The 23,695-nt window shown below is 40.7% G+C and overlaps 1 protein-coding gene across 2 annotated transcripts in view; it reads left to right on the plus strand.

The window, feature by feature from the left end:
• The window catches only part of LOC126293701 (splicing factor 3A subunit 1), a 79,259-nt gene that overhangs the window by 44,973 nt on the left and 10,591 nt on the right, over positions 1-23,695 (plus strand). For both annotated transcript variants that reach the window (XM_049987007.1, XM_049987008.1), the window contains exons 7-12: positions 465-695; positions 2,104-2,293; positions 7,449-7,631; positions 8,486-8,610; positions 11,292-11,784; positions 21,501-21,601. In XM_049987007.1, coding sequence (XP_049842964.1) covers positions 465-695; positions 2,104-2,293; positions 7,449-7,631; positions 8,486-8,610; positions 11,292-11,784; positions 21,501-21,601 — 1,323 coding nt within the window. The remainder of the gene's footprint in view (positions 1-464; positions 696-2,103; positions 2,294-7,448; positions 7,632-8,485; positions 8,611-11,291; positions 11,785-21,500; positions 21,602-23,695) is intronic.

The raw sequence follows: 23,695 nt of genomic DNA on the forward strand, positions 1-23,695 counted from the left end.
CTGAAGTGGATGGTCGTGTGGCTAGCGGGCACTGCTCCTACACTGGCTGCAGCAGCCAGTGTGCTCGCTTATTTTGTATCACACACACACACACACACACACACACACACACACACACACACACACACACACACACAAACGAAAAATGCTTAGACATTTCCCTACATCCTAGATCGTAACTCACAGTTGATGTGAAGTGGTGCATGTCCCTTTCTTCCTTGCCATTATTCTGGGTTTCGGATTTAAGAACCCAAAGTTGGAATGTGGAAGTTGCATTGTGACACTTTCTTTTAGGAGTAATAGTGCTGTAAATATGTTCATGTAAAATGTAGCTTGTTCTGTGCATTTTTTTTTTTTTTTGCAGCCCAGCTTTATTTACCTCAAAGTATTTGTCGATTTCTAACTGTACAAATTCTAAAAGGAAAGGAAAAAAAAAATGCACAACTCGCTTTCCTCTGTTTCAGGAACGTATCGAGGAAGGTGAAGATATGGAGATGCAGATCGAAAGTGAGGGAGAAGGCGAAGGAGAGGACGGCAAGCGAGACGATGACGACGACGATGACGACGAGGACGAGCGGGAGTCCGAAGAGGAGGAGCAGACGGAGCGCGAGCGTGACCGTGAGCGAGGGCGCGAGCGTGAGCGGCAGCGTGAGGACGACGACTCGGAAGCGAAGGAGGCCAAGGATGACACCCAGGTGCTGTGCACGGTAGTACGGGGTGTTCAAAAAGCCGCTCTGCAGTGCCGTATGATTGTTAGCTGTGCACGCCTTACGATTGTTCTCCTGCGTAGGTTACTTCCCTTCGAGTGGATTCTCCCAATATTCCACTGTTTCTTTTAAGTGTAAGCAGTATCATCAGTGTGTGTCGTTACGTGTCGACATGAACATTTAAGTTAAGTTCCTTTGAACATTTAAGTTAAGTTCCTTTGTTCGTTTGTTTCATTTTTGTCACTGTTAAAATGCAAACAGTTAGAAGAATGTGTGTTTTTAGTTGAACCAGTGTCCAAAGCTGGCAGTAAATACACAATTTCAGGTCGTCAAACATTTAATTTAGTTTTTCCCGGAGAAAATACTCCTACATCGCGATACTGCGCGAGATTTGATTAACAAATTTCAAAGTACGAGTTCACTGACAGATCCACCGAGAAGTAGTCGTCCAAGTATTTTATCTGAGGATTAACTAATCTGTGTTTCCGATAAAATTTCTACGAGTCCGAACAAGTCAGTAAGAAAACTCACGCATACAGCTCGTGTTTCAGTGTCACTGCTTGCTGATGTTTTTGGTGATCACATAATTTCACAGGGACTTTGGCCCCCACATTCGCCTGACCTAACGCCACCTGACTTTCTCTTCTGGGGTGCAGCGTCCAAATCCGTTGATAGATTGAAAACTGCATTATCCACTTTCGCTGCTTCTGTTACAGAAGAAATGTTACAGCTTGTGTTTGGAAACATGATTAGATGAATTGAATTGTGTACTCAACAACAGGAGGGACACTTTCAACATTTAATGTGAAAATTTGTAAGTAAAAATGAATATTCAATAAATTAGTATTTTGTATTTCACAGAGTTTCATTTCCTTACATTCTCTGTGGCATATGGCACGTGCGGCTAACAATCGTACGGCACTGCCGAGAGACTTTTTAAACACCCCGTATATGAAATAATTGTACGTGCGTCATTTTTCAGGTTTTTCATAAAATGTGCACATTTGTGGTCCATGTCAGACTGTACTGGTAAGCAGCATTATCGTTTTCAATTTTCTTTAAGTATTTATACTACTTACTTTTACATCCTACGGACCTGTGGCATTTCAGATTTTGATAACTGTTTGTGTTCCGATACAGAAATATTCCCCGGTAACAGAACTGCCGTTAATGTCTAAAACGGTAAGTGCTCGTACCCCACGTTTTGTCCTCCGTGTCGGAAGTTGTTACAGTTTGGCTCCGGTCGTGTGTGCTCCAATTGTGTTAAATGCGGAAATGCAGATTCGAATTACAATGTAATTTGTCGAGCAGTGTTTCTGACAATTAAATTTGATAAATAGTATTACGGGTTATCCGGAAGGTCTCATTCAATAACATTTCTCGTCCGGAATTGCAGGTGCGAGACATGGAGGAGGACTCAAGCGATGAGGAGGAGAGTGCAACTCCGGCGCCGCAGAAGAAGCCTCCGCCGCCGCCCCCTTCGATGCCGCCTCCTGCACCCGGCAAGGAGCCTGTGCAGCAGCCACCCCCGCTGCCACCCATTCCGGACAAGGTCATCGTCAAGAAGGGCTACGATCCTAAGCAAGGTAGTATTGTGCCGGGTTTACTACATCTGTCGGGTCCTCTGTCTCTGTCGGAAGACTCGGAGTTTGTTTACGCCTTTGTGCTGTTCTGTGATATGATCCTTTACTGAGATTGACAATATTTAAAGGTTTTTGTTACAAATTCTCGCTTCAGTTATATTAGGTGATACAGTTGCCACGAATTTTAACGAGGTGTTTTATGTGGAACTTGTCTTATGTGACGTATTTTCTGTAAAATATTTCCGTATCGTTTCACCTAAATGAGTGAAAATAAAATCAAATGTAATTGAGAATTTAATTGTTTTTCCTGTTCACTCATTGCTCTCGTCATTGGCCGTATTTGGTGCTCATCCTGTTTTCAGTGCCACTGTCCCTTCATTTATAGCTAATGTCCAGCTCTGGTTTCCCTTTCTCCTAAATGCTCACTTGTGAGTGGGACAAAGGAAACACTATTTTGAAATACGTGTATTTCGGTTAACTTGCGAGAAATAACGCACATCAGCGTGAAAGAAAATTTTACATGAAAAATGGGAACTGTTGCTAAGGGCTTCAGATGAGACATCCCAATTGTTAAGGTCAAACAGTGGAAACTTCCTGTCGGAATGTAACGATATAAGGAAAAGATAGATTGCTACTCACCATAAAGATGACTCGTAAAGTAATTCTTTACACTGAGAAATTTAACAGGACGCAGGATGAAGGCTCAGTGTAGCTGAAGTAACATTTGATTGTGGAAGAAACAGAAATTGGCATCCGTTGCATTTACTGCTATGAGAGAGAGATTCACCAGCCCTCGTAAAGGAAGACGTCGTGATCTCGAAGTAAAAGTTTTGGAATTTGTCCGTGAAAGGATGAAGAATGGGCAGCCTGTGTCTAGTGACACCATAAGAAATGAAGCAAAATAAGTGGCTGCAGTTTTTGATGCAGCGAGGCAACAGTTTGAGACTAAACGGTGGATAGGGGGATCGCTTTATGAAATGGGTGGGCTTATCCCTGACCACTCCGAGAATACTAGTAATGATGACATTAGTGAATAATGTTGTGTAAGGCCTGTAATGTACACTGCTTTTGTTCACACATATTGTAGGTAATCGAGCTAGGCATTATTTTTTAAAAAAGACTGTGTCATTAACAGTGGGTCACTAATAATTGTTGTTGTTATGGTAGTTCATATATACATCCATTGTCCTGTAAAATAAATTTAGCCTACCAGTGATGAACCAACAAACTCTACTTATATGATTTTAATTTTTAAAATTGAGGTGCACATTACCATTTGATGGTTTGAGAATGAAACTCGGACTGTACATAGTAACTTCCCTTCTAATGGTGCATTTGAAGACGGACTTCTGATTTTGCTTCACTACTGGTAGTTTCAATTCCTGTGATGTCTATGTGTGGCCGGACACTAACTTTGGTGTTGCTACTAGCTTTACCTCTACTTCTACTTCATGCGTTACAGCCTCTGTAGGACCACAGATAGCCCCTTCGTGGACTGCATATTCCTCTTCTCCCAGAACCTCTTCATTCTCTCGCTTCTTCTCTCCTGCTCTTTTTCTGAGAGCTTCAGTGTCCTTTTCTCCTGTCGCCTCCACTGGTGCCACTCTAATCTTTTCCCATATTTTTCACTGTCGTCCATCACTGACATATCAGTTGGTGTATATTTGTTCCTCCAATTTTCCTTTCCTTCGACCTCAATCCCCAATTCTGACCTGTCCAGCCGAAGTTTGACAACCCACTCGGTTCCTGTCTTTCCGGTATGGATATGTGTGTGGGTGTGTGTGTGCGAGTGTACACCTGTCCCTTTTTTTCCCCTAAGGGAAAGTCTTTCCCTCCCGGGATTGGAATGACTCCTTACCCTCTCCCTTAAAACCCACATCCTTTCATTTTTCCCTCTCCTTCCCTCTTTCCTGACGGAGCAACTGCCAGTTGCGAAAGCTCGTAATTCTGTGTGTGTGTTTGTGTGTTTTGTTCATGTGCCTGTCTGCCGGCGCTTTCCCGCTTGGTAAGTCTTGGAATCTTTGTTTTTAATATATTTTTCCCATGTGGAAGTTTCTTTCTATTTTATTTACTTCAGTCAAAGTTCATGTATATTCAGAACTGTAATAAGAAAAAAAAAATTAACACAGGTCGTGTAACGCATTTTATTCATCTAATGATGTAGAGAAATCGGAAATCTGATGTACAGGAGACCAGTCAGGGTTACAATTTACTTGTTTAACATTTGTCAGACACACACATGCATTTGGAGAATTTTTTTTATTTTATTTTTTCATTTGGAGAATTTATACGGGCTTCTAACTAACTCTATTTCAGGATTTGCATACACTATAACTAGCATAAGTTTTTATTTCATTTTAAGGATCCATCTCAAACTATCACTTTGTCCTTCATCAAATCTTCCACTGAGTGGTAGCATCTTTCCATTACAAAATCGCATAACTTGCTTTTAAAAATATTTAGCTTCATATTCATTATGTCAAACACTTTTATTTTGTTGTGAATTTCCATGGCTATATATTGAGAAGTCTGAGTGTACAATTGTAAGTGATGTGACATAAGTGTAAAGTTTTTTTGTTCTGCCATCATATTACTGTTCAAAAATGTGGTGTTTTTAAAAACAAAACAAAAACCAGCTCAAAGAAGTATAATGAGGGGATAGTCTGGTGTTGCCCAAAAAAATTGTGCGATATCTAATGATGGCTTCAAAATAGGTATAGTATGCTGCTTTCCTGGTGTCCATTTGAGTATCACGGCCTAAAATTCCCATTGCAAGTGCAAGGCTGTTTAATTTATTTGCTAGATACTCTGTGTGTGTTCCAGTTCAAATTTCTATCTAAGTTTATTCCTAGGAATTTGAGTTAAGTTCTTCCATAATTTGAGTTAAGTTCTTCCATATTCTGCTTATTGTAAGTAATACAAATTTCTGCAGTTTGGTTTTAAAACTCATCTTATAGGTTTTTGAAATGTTCATCATCCAGGTCACCCCCCCCCCTTTCTCTCTCTCTCTCTCTCTCTCTCTCTCTCTCTCTCTCTCTCTCTCTCTCTCTCTCTCTCTGTTTGTCTACACACCAGGTCAGACATCTCCCTCCCTACCTCCCCCCCCACTCCTCCTCCTCCTCCTCCTGCCCCCCTCTCCTCCATTTAGACTGAAGAATGTTGCCAAGTTGCTCAATGTATTGATGACACTGCAGTATATTATCAGCATTTTCATTTCCAAATAGGGAAGATGTATCCACTACAAATGAGGTTAGGAAGAGTATTTCTATTGAAAGGCAAGTCATTTATATAGTATAGGAACAGAATTGGCCCAAGGATTGAACCTTGGCGAATACCTTGTAACACAGTTTTCCGCTGTAACAAGTAATCTGCTACATTTGATCTGATTATTACCCTTTGTTTGATTCGAACGATTTCAAAGCAATATCCCTTATTCCTTACCTGTTGAGCTTGAAAAGCAGCGGAGCATGGTTTACAGAGTCTAATGGTTTCGCAAGACTGCAGAATATCCCTGCAATTTGATTTTCCTATCTACTGGTGAAGTAATTTTTTGATAAACTCCTTTATGGCTTCATATTGCAAGTGGAACTTCATTTATGTCCAAGCTTCTTTCCTATAATTATTACCATTTTTGTCACAAAACTTTAATTCCTTCAATTTATTTACTTCAGAGTGTTTTTCACAATTGATATATTCTAGAAAAAAACTGGTAGAAGCGGACCTCTGGGAAGATCAGTTTGGATTCCGTAGAAACATTGGAACACGTGAGGCAATACTGACCTTACGACTCACCTTAGAAGAAAGATTAAGGAAAGGCAAAACTATGTTCCTAGCATTTGTAGACTTTGAGAAAGCTTTTGAGAATGTTGACTGGAATACTCTCTTTCAAATTCTAAAGGTGGCAGGGGTAAAATACCGGGAGCGAAAGGCTATTTACAACTTGTACTGAAACCAGAAGGCAGTTGTAAGAGTTGAGGGGCATGAAAGGGAAGCAGTGGTTGGGAAGGGAGTGAGACAGGGTTGTAGCCTCTTCCCGATGTTATTCAATCTGTATATTGAACAAGCAGTAAAGGAAACAAAAGAAAAATTCGGAGTAGGTATTAAAATCCGTGGAGAAGAAATAAAACTTTGAGGTTCGCCGATGACATTGTAATTCTGTCAGAGATGGCAAAGGACTTGGAAGAACAGTTGAACGGAATGGACAGTGTCTTGAAAGGAGGATATAAGATGAACATCAACAAAAGCAAAACAAGGATAATGGAATGTAGTCGAATTAAGTTGGATGATGCTGAGGGAATTGGATTAGGAAACGAGACACTTAAAGTAGTAAAGGAGTTTTGCTATTTGGGGAGCAAAATAACTGATGATGGCCGAAGTAGAGAGGATATAAAATGTAGAATGGCAATGGCAAAGAAAGCGTTTCTGAATAAGAGAAATTTGTTAACATTGAATATTGATTTAAGTGTCAGGAAGTCGTTTCTGAAAGTATTTGTATGGAGTGTAGCCATGTATGGAAGTGAAATGTTGACAATAAATGGTTTGGACAAGAAGAGAACAGAAGCTTTCGAAATGTGGTGCTACAGAAGAATGCTGAAGATTAGATGGGTAGATCACACAACTAATGAGGAGGTATTTAATAGACCTGGGGAGAAGAGGAGTTTGTGGCACAACTTGACCAGAAGAAGGGATCGGTTGGTAGGACATGTTCTGAGGCATCAAGGGAATACAAGTTTAGCATTGGAGGGCAGCGTGGAGGGCAAAAATCGTAGAGGGAGACCAAGAGATGAATACACTAAGGAGATTCAGAAAGATGTAGGTTGCAGTAGGTACTGGGAGATGAAGAAGCTTGCACAGGATAGAGTAGCATGGAGAGCTGCATCAAATCAGTCTCGGGATTGAAGACCAGAACAACAACATATTCTAGAAGTTACTCGTAAGTTTTGTGTGTCCCATCTCTCATAACTGAGACCGGTGACCAGTCCGTATATTGCCACTGAATGTGGAATGGAGTGTATTAGGTAATTAGGTATCAGAAAAATGGCATTTCTCCCATCTCTGCTACTCTGTCTCCATTATTTTTCGTATTACGAGAACAGCTTCACATTATCGATACCTGGGAGTGCAGTATTTAGTAATACATGTACGTTTTCTGTTTCAGCTGTGAAGGCCACGCGCCCACCTGCTCCGGACGAAGTCCTTATTTCTCCTATCACCGGTGAGAAGATCCCAGCCAGCAAGGTGCAGGAGCACATGCGCATCGGGCTCCTGGACCCTCGCTGGGTGGAGCAGCGAGACCGCCAGATACAGGACAAGCTCAACCAGGAGACTGTCTACGCACCAGGTCAGCCCCGCCCCCCTCTCTCTGATTTCCAGTCCATATTTCTGACACTCACCTGCTTCCAACTCCTTGTTGCCAATCTAGTGACTGCCAGGGGTAACAAAATTTTCAATATTTCATATAATTACTGAGCACATTGAAAAAATTAAAATGCCATCACAATTTCTTTTTTTATTGGCATAATCTTATGTTATAAGTTTAACTCTGTGTAAGTCCAATATTATCGCTAGACTCTGTCTATTTATCCCACAGCACCATAAGTCTACATACCAGGTCTGTTATTTGGGATGCGAAGTGAATTTTACCCATAATTTGTAACTCTTATGATACTTCTTCTCACTGGTACACACAGACAGAAGGATGAAAGGAAAAAAACTTTTATCTTGTACTGCATTTTCGTTGTTTGTAGAATCAAACTGTAACATTTTAATAGATTACTTCTTTACTATTAACTCTCTTCGCAACAGATTTTACAGACAGTATCCACATATTCCTCTAAGTGTGTCTGCAAAATCATACCATTGCTGTACACACAGTTGGGGAGGTATTGTGTAAATATCGAGAGGGGTGAAAAACTAAATTTTGCTTAAAATGGAGTACATATTACCTAACTACATGCATTTGGTGATTAGTAACGAGAGCACTTAATGATTTCTGACAAACTTTAAACACATTTTCAAATTTTTTCCAAACTTTTTCTCATACGCGTACTCAACATCAAATATTTAACCTGTTAACTCGTCTGTAAATGAGTCAGAATTGTGAAGCTGTTTTATAAGCAGGAGTTCAGTTCTTTAAATAATTGCATTTTACCGTTTTTCCTCTAATGTTATTTAACACACTCTGCCGTCCGACAGGTTCCGCAATTGAGGCGAGCTTGAAGCAGCTTGCCGAGCGGCGAACTGATATATTTGGTGTGGGTGATGAAGAAACTGCCATAGGAAAGAAGATAGGTGAAGAAGACAAGAAGAAGGAAGAAAAGGTACATACTTTATCAGTGGTGAAAACCCGAGGTTTGTTGTTTTGTTTTTATATGGTGATCATCTTTTAGTTTCCAATTCAAAAACAACCTCCATACAAGTTGTATGTGCTGCAACATTCAAAAACAATTCCTCTTGAAACTTGTCATTTCATTCAGTGAACATTATGGTTTCAGTTTTCATTTAGTCTTCAGATATATATTTATTTAACGAGAATGGTCCAGTAATAGAGCGCTCTCTTATATCTACATCTGCATACTCTGCAGTCCAATGTGAAGTGTACTGCAGAGGGCCTACATGTCATGTTTGTTCATGTTTCAATTGCATACAGATTGCAGGAATGATGACTCAGTAAATGCTTCTGAGTAACAATTAATCTGATTTTCTCTACCCAGTTCTGACAGAAGCAGTACAATTGGTCAAACGTTGAAAGCTCCGTTCCGTTTCCCCCCCCCCCCCCCCCCCCCTGTCAATGTTATTTAGACCTGGAATAGTGCGTTTTGTTTTAGGTCCTTCATAATCTCACCACCTCCTCGGTTTGAGGCGGACGTTTGTGTAGTGCTGTCATTTCAGAATACCCCAGTCTCTCCGTCTCTGTAACTCTTCCCAGGTCACGAGGACACACAAATAAGTAATAATTTATCATCAAACAGTAACTTCGTCATTTGTGTCAATAATGACTGTATTTCCTGACTAGATTAATGTACAGATTTTAGATTCAAGTTCTTTAACTGAGCATTAACTCACATTTGGTTTGTTCAAAATGGTCTGTGTCTGTAAACGTATTACAGTACAGAGAAATCAGATTTGAGGAAGGGAACAGAAGTTACTAGGGAGATGTAAACTGACAAATAAAGGTAGATTAAATGTAACAAAAGACTAGCATTCAAAATGCTTCCTCCGTCCAAAAACTGAGTAAATAATTGTCGGAAATAGACTGGTCGAGTATCGAAGGAAGTAAGTGCCAGAGGATCGTGTGTCGAGGGAAATAGGATGTGAGATGGAGTTATACCCTGATACCTTAGAGGCTAAGATGGACACAGAGAGCAGTTTACAAGTTTAAGGAATAAGAGGGGAGAACACTCGAGCTACAATAAAAAATGAGGCACAAATGAGCTGTGATGAAAACAGCTCATATATTTGAGAGCACAAGGTAAGGAAAGAAAGATAAAATATAGGGTGGTTATAATTAAACTTTCATTACTCGAGCCAGTGTAGGCGCAAATTGTTTGCCTTACGGGTACCCAACTTTATATGAATGATGTTCAGACTGTGCGTTGCGGGTCTGTATTGTTATAAGTGTTCGTGCAACAATGTGAGTGTAGGGTTGAATCACGAGCGTCAGTGTGCGTCACAGTTGCAGGCAGTCGATGCGGGTCTCGACAAGGTGCTGCTCTTTGTGAGTATTAACACATCCTCTTTCTGCAAGAACACAATTCAGAAGTTCGAATTAACTGGCAATTTGGGAGTTGCTCCTGGGATAGGGTGACTGCCAATTGTGCCACGAATTGTTGGGGAAGTTACGGTTGCCACGACTGAGAAAACTGGAAGCAATGTGCGATCTTTGACCAGTGCACGAGCTGTGCCGTGACTGCTGAATACTCACTCTGTGGCTGACTGTTCAAAATGTGCTGCAAACAATTGTGAAATGGTATCTGTACAAACTTCTGGGCTGTTGTGGATGCAGATGGTAATTTAGTACTTTAACACGATTAACAAATGTTACCTACTTCTGTGGACATTGAAATGCGTTTCTTTTGATGGCTTATTCATTATTTCTCTTCCGCACGCCCTTACAAATGTTTGCACGAAGTTACATTATCGTAAGATGACTCGTATGTCGTGGGGCCCTATCGAGCAGTGATAGCTGTGTATGTAGGAGGATACCTTCGAAAATAATACAAAACTGTATGCACAAATCTATTTTTCTAGACTTACAGGAATATAGACTCGAAAATATCTACTGCTACTTTTGTATAATGTATATAGTCAATTTGGGTGTTACATACAGTAATGAAGCGTCAGTAAGAGCTACAAATAAAAATTTTTTGGGTTAGGATATATTTTCGGCTTCAGAACTAAAATGCCGGCAGCGGCACGTGAGCACTCACGCACTGCAATCCGTGGAGTCTCTCAAATAAAATGCGTAGGTGACACTGTAGAATAATGGGGTCTCAGATGTCACCAAAATTTATTTTATAATTTTTAACAACTTTCTCACTGGAAGTTTCTAAAACATCCAACAGAACGCAAGTTCATCAGTGGCAACATTTTCCCTTACACAGGCAGAACAGTTTCACACCCTTTAAGGTATTTTATTTTTTATCTCAGCATAGTTTTACAAATATGGTCTGAAGTAAAAAGATATTTTTCTTCAAAATTTCTTGTAAAATTAGTTTTTCTCTGTTGTAGTAGCAACAATTACTTTCTTTTGGAAGCTAATCCATCATATTCGAAACTATAAATAGAGATATCTAATATATTGCCGACATTTGAAATTATCACTAACGTTGAGAAGACATCAGACTGAAGCGGGACACTCAGATGATCCGAGACACAAGCATTCAGAGATGTGTCCCGCACGGTCCGAGAGTCGGGCAAGCCGCACCGTCCGCGATCTGTCGCCAAATTTCTAGTGGTATAAATGTACCGGCTAATCGAACGTCGACTGTTTCTTTGACAGGTTACCTGGGACGGTCACACATCCAGCGTGGAGGCGGCGACGAGAGCCGCTCGAGCTAATATCACATTGGAGGAGCAGATCCACCAGATTCACAAAGTGAAGGGCCTGCTGCCGGACGAGGAGAAGGAGAAAATAGGACCGAAACCCGTGGCGGCCGGCCGCAGCGGCAGCACGCAGCAGCAGGTGCAGCAGCAGCAACAGCAGCAGCAGCAGCAGCCGCCTGCTCCCCCGGGTCCGCCTCCGGGGATGCGCTCCGGTCCGCAGAATCCCCCCATCCCCGGTGTGCCGATGGGCAAACAGCCTCCGGTCACGACGTCCGCGCCTCCGCCGCCGAAGCCGCCGCCTCCGGTTCCCCCCGTGCAGCCTCCCCCTCCGCCTCCGCGGCCGGCTGTGCCGCCCGTCCCTCCAATGGCTCCGGTCCCGCCGCCGCCCGGACTGCTGGCGCCTCAGCCGGGCATGATGATGGTGCCCATGAGCCGGCCGCCGATCATGGGTGAGTAGTGGCCTGTGGCAATTTAGACTGTTCCTATGTTATTATTGTTATTCTTTCCTTTCTCAGACGGTGTGTCTGGCTAAAAATGGAAAGTGGCGCTGACCTTGATCAAGTGTGACTTCCTTTTAACTGTACGGTATATGTTACATTGCTTTTCGAAACTTTCGGGTAATTGAACATGTATCAATAATTACAGATTTCTGTAGTTGTATATATACGTTTGGATGTAGCTGCATTGTGTTCATGTACTGGTGGGTATTCTGTGGTACAACTCCTGTAGTTGATAGTATAATTGGTATCATGTCAACTTTATCCTGATGCCACATTTCCTTGACTTCCTTACCCAGTTGGATGTATTTTTCAATTTTTTCTTCTGTTTTCTTCTGTGTATTTGTTGTATTGGGTATGGATATTTCGATTAGTTGTGTTAATTTCTTCTTTTTATTGGTGAGTATGATGTCAGGTTTGTCATGTGGTGTTGTTTTATCTGTTACAATAGTTCTGTTCTAGTATAATTTGTATTCATCATTCTCCAGTACATTTTGTGGTGCATACTTGTATGTGGGAACGTGTTGTTTTATTAGTTTATGTTGTATGGCAAGTTGTTGTTGTATTATTTTTGCTACATTGTCATGTCTTCTGGTGTATTCTGTATTTGCTAGTATTGTACATCCGCTTTTATTATTATTATTATTATTATTATTATTATTGAATATTTGAATGATGAGCAACTGTGCTGTCATTCCACAGCTACTTTCAGATGCCGAGCAGTTATGTGACAATAAAAAAATGTTATTATCTGAGATGTGCTTTTGACCAAAAGCTTTCAGGAAAGGTGCAGAACGTATGCAGTACTTCATAAGGCAGTACATCTTGGGGATTCATTTGTAAAAGCACTCGATCTCGTCATCGTAGTTTCTTTTGAAATGAGTCAGCTGTGTGAATAATGTGTTATTTTGAGGAGGTGATAGTTAACAGCTGTAGTGAGTTGTTGAGGAATTATCATGAAGGTACACATTATTGTATGTGACTATTTCCATCTGTATTGCAAAAGAAAGATGAAACTGTCTTCTCACATGACGTGCAATATCTTTTACTGAAACAGTGCTTCCGCTATCGCAGTTCTATCTTGCTAGTCCAGATGCGGACCTCACACAGTGTCCGTCTGGGCAGTATACCTCATCACACACTCTTAAGGAACCTTATTTACACCTCGTTTCGTGAGGCAGAGAATGTCTTTGACAGGCCCTAACAAATTCCCGTTTTGCTGGGGGACAAAAGACACGTCTGCTGTGATGTATGTGGCGGACTCCTCTGACTTAGACTTGTGATGCACGCATTCAGAATCGAAACGTCTGGGAAGGCTAGTGCGCCGCCTGACTCTACCTCTTTCGTAAATTGAATATTTGAATGAAGTGAAGTTAGGTTTTGAAGAAAGTAATTTGTTAAATGTATCAGCAGCAAAAGCCGAAGAGTGTAATATCGTACTTTAAAAACAAAGCCTTGTATTACAGGTTGCCTAGCGTAGTTTGAGAACTATAACTACGCTGAACTTGTAACATTTTAGCACATTGTGTTTGGCACTCAAAGTATATCGTCTTCATCATCATTGTAAATTCATGTGCGAAACCCTATCCGTAATTGAGAAGATAAGATATGTGCTATACTTCCTGAATGAAAGTAATATTGTGATAGTCAAATGAAACTGTAATGTGAAGGTTGTTACGGGCATAATTAGAGGTCTTCAGAAGCACAAATGTTAATTTCATACAATATAGATCAGCGAAGCAAGATACTGAATACGTGAAGTCCTTCACTCAGATCTAAAAATCAGTACCAAATCAATGTAGTTAGTGCTTAAATGTTTCTAGAAATTACGGCAACCGGGTGATTTGTTGCACTAATTTCTGAAAATCTTTATTTGTCATAGTTGCAGTGTTCCCTATCCATAATGGATAAAAGTTTTACAATACATGTGTTTTTGGTTAGGGTTCACCTTTAGTAAAACACAATGTTTTTGTTAACCCAAACATGTTTCATCCAGTGCAGCATCTTCAGTGTGCTGTTATTTTAGGTAAAGAATGTTCTTTACTGCTTGTACAAATGTAACACACACACAAAATTATGAATTCATGCTTTTTACCACATGGTGTGGTTTTTGTGATGTATTGTGTTCTACAGTGACTGTTTTGTTCCACAGTTTGTCATCTGCGACCACTTAAACACCTTACAGTAGATTAATTGCTTAAGCCAAAATTATGATTTGAAAATTTTTATTTCTATGACTGAAATTAATTCTCTCTCTCTCTCTCTCTCTCTCTCTCTCTCTCTCTCTCTCTCTCTCTCTGTCTCTCTCTCTCTCTCTCCTCTCTCTCTCTCTCTGTGTGTGTGTGTGTGTGTGTGTGTGTGTGTGTGCGTGTGCGTGTGCGTGTGCGTGTGCGTGTGCGTGTGCGTGTGCGTGTGCGTGCGTGCCGTGCGCGTGCGCGTGCGCGTGCGCGTGCGCGTGCGCGTGCGCGTGCGCGTGCGCGTGCGCGTGCGCGTGCGCGTGCGCGTGCGCGTGCGCGTGCGCGTGCGCGTGCGCGTGCGCGTGCGCGTGCGCGTGCGCGTGCGCGTGCGCGTGCGCGTGCGCGTGCGCGTGCGCGTGCGCGTGCGCGTGCGCGTGCGCGCGCGTGCGCGTGCGCGCGTGCGTGCGTGCGTGCGCGTGTGCGTGCGTGCGTGCGTGCGTGCGTGCGTGTGTGTGTGAGAGAGAGAGAGAGAGAGAGAGAGCAGGTTTTAGGATTTTTCATTATTGTTATTATTACAACAAGTACATTTGTGGGGGGGGGGGGGGGGGGAGTTCTATAGGTTGGTCTTGTCTAACAATTCTTTGAGGGCAGAGAACAGAGTTCCATTGCAGAGAGCTGTGTATTCATTTATCACTCGTTTTCCTTCCACCATGGCTTTTTGTATCTGATGATTTTCTTCAATTATTAGTTTTTGTTGGGGGTTGTTGCTGCATTTGAGAGTTCTCAAATCGGTATTGATGTTTGTTTGGTTATGTTTCTTGTCTATAAGGTGTTCAGCAAACGTGGAATGACAGCTGTTACTTTTTAATGCTCTTATGTGTTCTGTGTGTCTGGTTTCTGCTTGGCTGCCATACATCAACTGATTTGCAGTCCTGACATGTTAGTTGATAAATACTAGATGTGTTGTGTTTGTCTGTGCTTGTGTTGGTTGTCCTTAGTTTTCTCTGTGTTGAGTTGTCTGTCCTGAAGCTTGTCATACCAAACACAAAAGTTGAAATTTTGTGGCTGAAGCAAGAAATTAGGTACCTGTGTTAAACTATTCAAAATTCACCTGGAACTAGTAAATCACATTGTTGTGACTCACCGATCTTTCAAAGTGCCGCCGCGCAGTTATGCGCGTCCTCTACGCGCGGCGCTGCCTGCCAGCCAGCGGCCGCTAGACTTGGACTCAGTTATGATTTGACTGTTAAAGTTTACACACGTCTTACTCTGTTTACTTGATCTGTGACTTTCATGGATTGCATTTTCCTTGAAATATATTTGTTCAACTTGAAGTTATAACCCACATTAAAATCTCTGAAATGATATTATGAATACAGTCCAACAAAACACAGAACACAAATAAAATCAAAATGGAATAAACAACAAAAAAACGTTTAAAACAAAACAAAGTTTTTGGACATAAAAATAGAAAGCAAGCAAACCACACAGTCTGCAAATGCCTGGTCAACCTTACTGACCTACAAGTAAGTAACCAAGAAATAAAGATTCTAGAAAAAGGCCCAAAATACAACGTCAACACACACATCACACACAAGATAGTGGAGGATCTCATCGCAGAAAGTGAGTACATCATAAAACAACAAGAAAGAAACAATAACTCAAACTTCAATGCAGGTCTGACAAGAGAATTAGTCGCAGAAGAAATAAGATGCACAATAAAGGAAAACAAAAACAACATATTGACAGGAACAAAAACTGAAGAAGAAAAGACCTCCAGAAAAATAAAGGACAAACTTAAAAATAATGAGGCACTCACTACGAGATCAGACAAGGGCGGCACCGTGATAATAATAAAAGAGGAAGAATACAAGGCTACACTACGAGATCAGACAAGGGCGGTACCGTGATAATAATAAAAGAGGAAGAATACAAGGCTAAAGCCTTAAAATTTCTGGAAGATGACAAAATAACAAAGCTAACCAGTGACCCAACCCAAAGATACCAGAAAAACACGCTAACACTCCTAAAAACTATCTCACACATATTCTTCACAAATCAGAAAGCAGAATGGTCGAAACAAAAGAACCCTCGAGCACCCACACTGAACAGCCTACTAAAGCTTCACAAGGAGAGCATTCTGATATGCCCTGTTGTCAACTTCATAAGTGCACCCACATGCCACTTAGCCACAGAAATGCACACATACTTACAGAAACATTACATATATACAAATAACAAGCATACGCAACACAGAAGAACTGATACAACAAGTCAAAGACATCAACAAGTCCACAGCAGCCACACTCGCATCATTTGACATCACATACATGTACACCAATATCCCCACCACAGAAACCATCATCATCATCAAACAACAATTAGAACAACAAGCCAAAATTTCCAAACCCCTCATAAAAGAAACAGCTAGCATTCTAAAACTAATCACAGAGCAAAACTATTTCTCATTTGATAATCAGTTCTACCGTATTTACTCGAATCTAAGCCGCACCTGAAAAATTTTTCCCGAATCTAAGCCACACCTGAAATTTGAGACTCGAAATTCAAGGGGAGAGAAAAGTTTTAGGCTGCATCTCCAAATCGAAACAAAGTTGGTCCATTGTAATACGAGACACAATTTAGGTTGAATGAATGACGATACAGCTACAGTATTTTGGTTAGAATTGTATTGACAAACATCCCAGTCTCGCCAGTCAGATTTTCGTAGTACATTGAAATGCTGCTACATTCGAAGGTGAACAATACAGAATTTGTATTTACTTCATTGGATAATGTATGAAAATGCAGTGGTCAAAACTCGGGGCAAAGAAAAAAACCTCTTTTTTTTTTTTTTTTTTTTTTTTTTAAGGGCTACATATATTTGATGGCAGAAGTTAGTTGTGGCGGCAACCACGAACATTTTTCAGAGCTTCCGCTTGGTTTGCCCTTGATTCTAAGCTACGGGTGGTTTTTTGGATTACAAAAACCAGAAAAAAAGTGCGGCTTAGATTCGATTAAATACGGTACTCACAAGAAGACGGGCTTCCAATGGGGTCACCAGACAGTGAACTCCTAGCCAACGTTTTTCTCAGTCACATTCAAAATAAAATATTTGAAACAATAGTAAGACCCAAACAATACCGGATGACATATTGGTACCGTTATGTAGATGACATCGTATGCCTTCTAGATGAAACACCAAGTCGCATCCAACAACTCAACAGTGATATAAACAGAGTACACCCAAAAATAAAGTTCACCATAGAAACAGAACATGACAAAAGGTTAAACTTCCTGGACCTCACAATATACAGACACAACAACCAACACCAATTCTCTGTATTCAGGAAAGTGAGCACCACCAGCACAGCCATTCACAAAGACTGCAATCATCTGATTACACACAAAGTTGCCAGCGTCCAACATATTCTACACAGACTGAACAAAACGTCACTCACTGAAAAAAACTACAAGAATGAATTACAGGTAATCAGACAAATAGAAGTAAAGAATGCGTATGACACAAACACTATAGGTCAACGGAACCACAATATTAATGACACCCAAGACACACAAACAAAAGCCTCCTCATCAACGTACACACACACGGAACGTACACATGATCACACATGACACCCTAAATGACAAAAAAGTGGTTCACTCTCACCTACAACAACAAAGCCGTCTACAGAATAGGCAACATACTCAAAAAAACAAGGGGTAAAAATAGCCTACAGGACATACAAGTCAACACAGAGGGAACTAAGGAGAACCAACACAAGCACAGACAAACACAACACACCTGCTATTTACCAACTAACATGTCAGGACTGCAAATCAGTTTATATAGGGCAGATAAGCAGAAAGTTTTATACCAGATACACAAAATGCAGAAGAGCCTTTAAAAGTAACAGCTGTCATTCCACATTTGCTGGAAACGTTATGGGCAAGAAACATCACCCAACAAACATCAATACTGATTTCTGATTTGAAAATTCTAAAATGCATCAACAGCCTTCACCCCCACCCCCCTCCTCCCCACCAAACAACAACTTATAATTGAAGAAAATTATCAGATAGTGGAAGGAAAATGAGTGATAAATGCATACACAGCTATCTGCAATGGAACTCTGTTCTCTGCCCTCAAAGTATTAGGCAAGACCAACCTATAGAACTCTGAGACCCCCCCCCCCCCCCCCACACACACACACACAGAATTAATTAATTTTAGGCATAGAAATAAAAATTTTCAAATCATTATTTTGGCTTAAACAATTTATCTACTTTAAGGTGTAAGTGGTTGCAGATGACAAACTGTGGAACAAAACAGTCACTGTAGAAACACAATACATCAGGAAAACCAGAGCATGCGGTGAAAAAGCATGGATTCATAATTTTATGTTTGGTTTTTTTTTTTTTCAAATTTCTGTAATTATGATTTAAAAACTAATAGTTACATGTATACAAACAGTAAAGAACATTCTTTACCTTAAACAGCCTTAAAATAAAAGCCCACTGACGATGCTGCAAATGCAGTGAAACATGTTTGGGTTAAAAAACAAAACTGTTTTGCTGAAGGCGGACCCTATCCAGAAACACATGTATTGTTAAAGCAAACTGGGGAAAAAAAGAGGTTCAACCCCAAGATTATTAAAAGTTTTACAGTTAGTGCTAGTTTTCACAAAAAGACACATCTACCGCATTATAACAACTTTATTCTCAAAATAAAACAGATAGTATGGACTTATTCATCAGTGTTTAATGTTGAGGAGAACTACAGCATGCGCCAACATATTTCCTAACATTGGAATTATTTCTGTGTGTGTAAAATCACCTGTACGTTCAGATTGCGAGGTCTGTTCTTCGTAAACTGTGAACTGTTACATCTTGACATGGTGTTCTCACTGTAGATATTCTTGATGTAGACCTCTTGTCAGATGCAATTACTCCTTTGCTGGTTTCTGAGAATTGTCAACAGACTCTACAAAAATAACAGAAAGCTTCTCCATTCAGTACAGTTACATTGCACCTTCTGTTGCAAATATTGTTCATGAGGTATCACTTCATTTGCAATATGTGATCGTATATCAATCGGACATTAATCCCGTACAACACCCACGAACGATAGTTCCGTGCCATCTCTGTGAAAGAAAGAAGCGACTCTCGACAAATCTGCTGTCATCTTTTTGCTTCCGAAATGTGCGAAGCCCATCGAGGCCGGTATAAGTGTACAAATGGTATGTGTTACTGACAGTTTACAATTCCGAATAAATTAATTAATAATGGAATGTGGAAAAAAAGCGCAAATTGGCATTCATAAGAAGAAGAACAACACCAATGCAACAGGAGCGTAACATGTAAGGAATTGTCCACGCAACCTGCAAGTACAATTCAAAACGTTACTACTTAATAGAAAATACCAACCACCAGAACTGGTTATAACCTATAGGCACAGTGACAAAAATGTAAATTAAATAGCTAACATATGTACATATTCCAGGCCACTGATGATGCTTTGCAGAAAATAAAGGCGAAACGCGTATTGCACTAAATTTGTGTTTTATTAAGTTGCTGTCACATGATCCACAAGTAAAAATGATCAATATACCGTAATAATAACGAATAGCTTTACTAATAACGAATAGCTTTACTGAGGTGACGGTCATTTATCGACCGAGTAGACACGGGGTAACGTGTCGCATTAGCGAAAGTGACGTGTTGCTGTAAAACTTGAAGAATTGTTTGAGTACTGTTAGGCAGAGAACACCGAAGGTCTCAAAAGAGGTGAAGGACCTTGAATTCTTTTGTTTAATTTAGTGGAAGAAAAGAGGTTTTGTGCTACATTGTAGGAGGAAATGAGTATCACTGTAGGTAGTAAGTACTACAATAGAAAATTGTAGGGAAGCACAGTGTCAGGTTCTGGAGACAACTGTGGCCAAACAGTGCGAGGTAGGGTTGGCTGTGCCGTGTGGAATGTGACGTGCGCACGGTGAACCTTCCTCCACAGTACTCGGTCCGTCTCAGCTTTGCTCTGTCCTTTTCAAAACTGTTCAGTATAGTATGACATTTCATTTAGCAGTGCAGTATGATACCATTTCTTCTGACATTCTGTGCGGCATTCTTCGGTCGTCAAAAATTTTATCCCCTAGACAGATTCGTAGTGCTGACACTGTCTTCAGATTTGTTTGTGGTTTAAAGGGAGATCAGATGTCGGACAGCTGTCACAGTGCGAAGTACATTCGGAAAGGAACTGTCTTGCCATCTGTGGAGAGAAGTAAGAGAATTCTCAGTGCCTACTGTTGAGTTACATAATTGTAAGGCACCACAAACTTACTATAAACAACATTACAACACAGTGCACAAAGAATTTTAAGATTTAGTCAGTGATGAAAAAGCAAAAAATTACAACAGTCTACAGGTGATTTGTACAGGATTCGTCATTTTGTGCACGAGTGCACTTCGTGTGAAATTGAGAGGTGTGAACCGAGTAATAGTGACATTGGTGGTACAAATAGTAAATTTTTGTAAGTCCCACAGATTATTATGTCAGCAGTCTTTTATGGAATTGAATAAATAGTATGGAGGTGTTCTATATTTACAGTGACATACATCAGTTGAGAGGCATTCCTAGAATGATTTTTCGATTTTAGCCCTACTATTGTCGAAGTCGCAAATGGAAAAGGAAAGTGGCAATCAAAATTAGAAGATCTGGAATGGACTGCAGAGTTAGCATTTTTAATAGACTCGACAGCACACTTCTGAACACCTTGGTTAGACGAATGGTGAGAAGAAACTTATTTCTGATTTGACAGAGAAAATGGGTGGATTTAAAGAGAAAATTGCATTCTGGAAGGGACTGCTTCTGACAAAGAACAACGTCCATCCCTAAAGGAGTGTTATAGAGACTACTGGTTTTTCTCTCTCTTTTTGTCTGTAAGGTTAAATGTTGTAAGAATTTTACAGGGAACAATTTGGTATGTAGGATATTGTTGGTGTAATGCAGTTGCAAACCCAACTTCAAGTTTTAATTCTATTTGTGTCAGTATATTCTCTTGGACTAAACAGTGTCATACAAAACTGATCTATACGCAAGCTGTTCAATCTTCGTCATTTCTATCTAATGGGGTACGTTTGCAGATTTTCCCATCTCGGCACTTAGATAGTGCGGTGCAGTAGTGGGGGGAATTGTGTAGTCGGACGAGGGGGGACCCGCACCCGTACACGGTTCTCGGCCATGTTTGATGTAACGGAGTGGGCAGGGATCCGACATATTCCACCAGTTACACAATCAGTGTGCCTTTACCGCAGTTATGTGGGCAGACCGACACAGGTAGGAGTGTCGTCTGTAGGAAGTCGTACTTTGTCTGGGTCTGCATGTACTCTGTTGTCAAAATAATTTACTTGTAGTAGATGTCGACAAATATTTTAATTAACATTTCTGCCAAAGATTTTGTGTAAGTTTTTCTACACCTAACGGTTTTCTGTTTCCAGTACCAGCTCGGCCACCATTCCCAGTCGCCGCTCCGGCGCCACCGATGCCGGGATTTATGCCACCGGCACCACAGATGCCCCCACCTCCACAGGGCCCCCAGGTACGTGTACCGATCACACCATATAATAATTACAATCAAGTGCAGTATGAGGTCTGACACAAAACAAGTGACCGTTTGTACTAACAGTGAGCAATCTGAAGCTTAGGTAGCAAGTAGTCGAAGTACTGTACCGTGTGGTGCTACAGCCTCCAGCAGTATTTTGTACGTTGGTCAGTACGTGTCGATTTTTGCATTACTGGGATATTGGGTTGTACGAATATTGTACGAATCAAAAATTTGAAACGTATTCTCTAACGAGGGAGTTTCTTCTCGGAACCCCCTCCTTGAGAAGGTTGTCGTCTGCTGTGTCCTGCACAGAATGCACACACAATGTTACATTCTGTTTGACTCACTCGAACGGGCAAACTATTCAGTGTACAAATGGGAAACTGGCATTAGTGTGTTCTGGAAGAGTTGCACTACATGTGTGACAACGAATTAATAAGATGATTATGGTCAGTGCATGAAAATGTGTTTTCTTACAATGATACCAAATTTTTGACATTTGTTGTTGAAGTTCGATGAACACATTATGCAACTGAAACCTTCAGGTTACCTGACATTTTCATTTACTCCAAACCAGAACTCTGTGAAAGTTTTCTAACACGAGATAATTTTGGTTTGAAAGGCTGGCCACACCCTCTCCTTTCACAGTTTTCAGGAAGGTAGTTTGCTAGACAAATAAGGTTTTATTGTTGTTGTTGTGGTTGTGGTTGTGGTCTTCAGTCCTGAGACTGGTTTGATGCAGCTCTCTATGCTACTCTATCCTGTGCAAGCTTCTTCATCTCTCAGTACCTACTGCAACCTTTATCCTTCTGAATCTGCTTAGTGTATTCATCTCTTGGTCTCCCTCTACGATTTTTACCCTCCACACTGCCCTCCAATACTAAATTGGTGATCCCTTGATGCCTCAGAACATGTATCACCAACCGATCCTTTCTTCTAGTCAAGTTGTGCCACAATCTCCTCTTCTCCCCAATTCTATTCAATACCTCCTCATTAGTTACGTGATCTACCCATCTAATCTTCAGCATTCTTCTGTAGCACCACATTTCGAAAGCTTCTATTCTCTTCTTGTCTAAACTGTTTATCGTCCATGTTTCACTTCCATACCTGGCTACACTCCATACAAATACTTTCAGAAAAGACTTCCTGACGCTTAAATCTATACTCGATGTTAACAAATTTCTCTTCTTCAGAAACGCTTTCCTTGCCATTGCCAGTCTACATTTTATACCCTCTCTACTTCAACCATCATCAGTTATTTTGCTCCCCAAATAGCAAAACTCCTTTACTACTGTAAGTGTCTCATTTCCTAATCTAATACCCTCAGCACCACCCAACTTAATTCGACTACATTCCATTATCCTCGTTTTGCTTTTGTTGATAATCATCTTATATCCTCCTTTCAAGTCACTGTCCATTCCGTTCAACTGTTTTTCCAAGTCCTTTGCTATCTCTGGCAGAATTACAATGTCATCGGCGAACTTCAAAGTTTTTATTTCTTCTCCATGGATTTTAATACCTACTCTGAACTTACTTTTGTTTCCTTTACTGCTTGCTCAATATACAGATTGAATTGCATCAGGGAGAGGCTACAACCCTGTCTCACTCCCTTCCCAACCACTGCTTCCCTTTCGTTCCCCTCTACTCTTATAACTGCCATCTGCTTTCTGTACAAATTGTAAATAACCTTTTGCTCCCTGTGTTTTAACCCTGCCACCTTTAGAATTTGAAAGAGAGTATTCCAGTCAACATTGTCAAAAGCTTTCTCTAAGTCTACAAATGCTAGAAACGTAGGTTAGCCTTTCTTTACTCTTTCTTCTAAGATAAGTCGTAAGGTCAGTATTGCCTCACATGTTCCAACATTTCTACGGAATCCAAACTGATCTTCCCTGAAGTTGGCTTCTACCAGTTTTTCCATTTGTCTGTAAAGAATTCGTGTCAGTATTTTGCAGGCGTGACTTTTTAAACTCATAGTTCGGTAATTTTCACATCTGTCAACACCTGCTTTCTTTGGGATTGGAATTATTATATTCTTTTTGTAGTCTGAAGGTATTTTGCCTGTTTCATACATCTTGCTCACCAGATGGT

The sequence above is a fragment of the Schistocerca gregaria genome, chromosome 10 (genome assembly GCF_023897955.1).
Source record: "Schistocerca gregaria isolate iqSchGreg1 chromosome 10, iqSchGreg1.2, whole genome shotgun sequence".
Classification (NCBI taxonomy): Eukaryota; Metazoa; Arthropoda; class Insecta; order Orthoptera; family Acrididae; genus Schistocerca; species Schistocerca gregaria.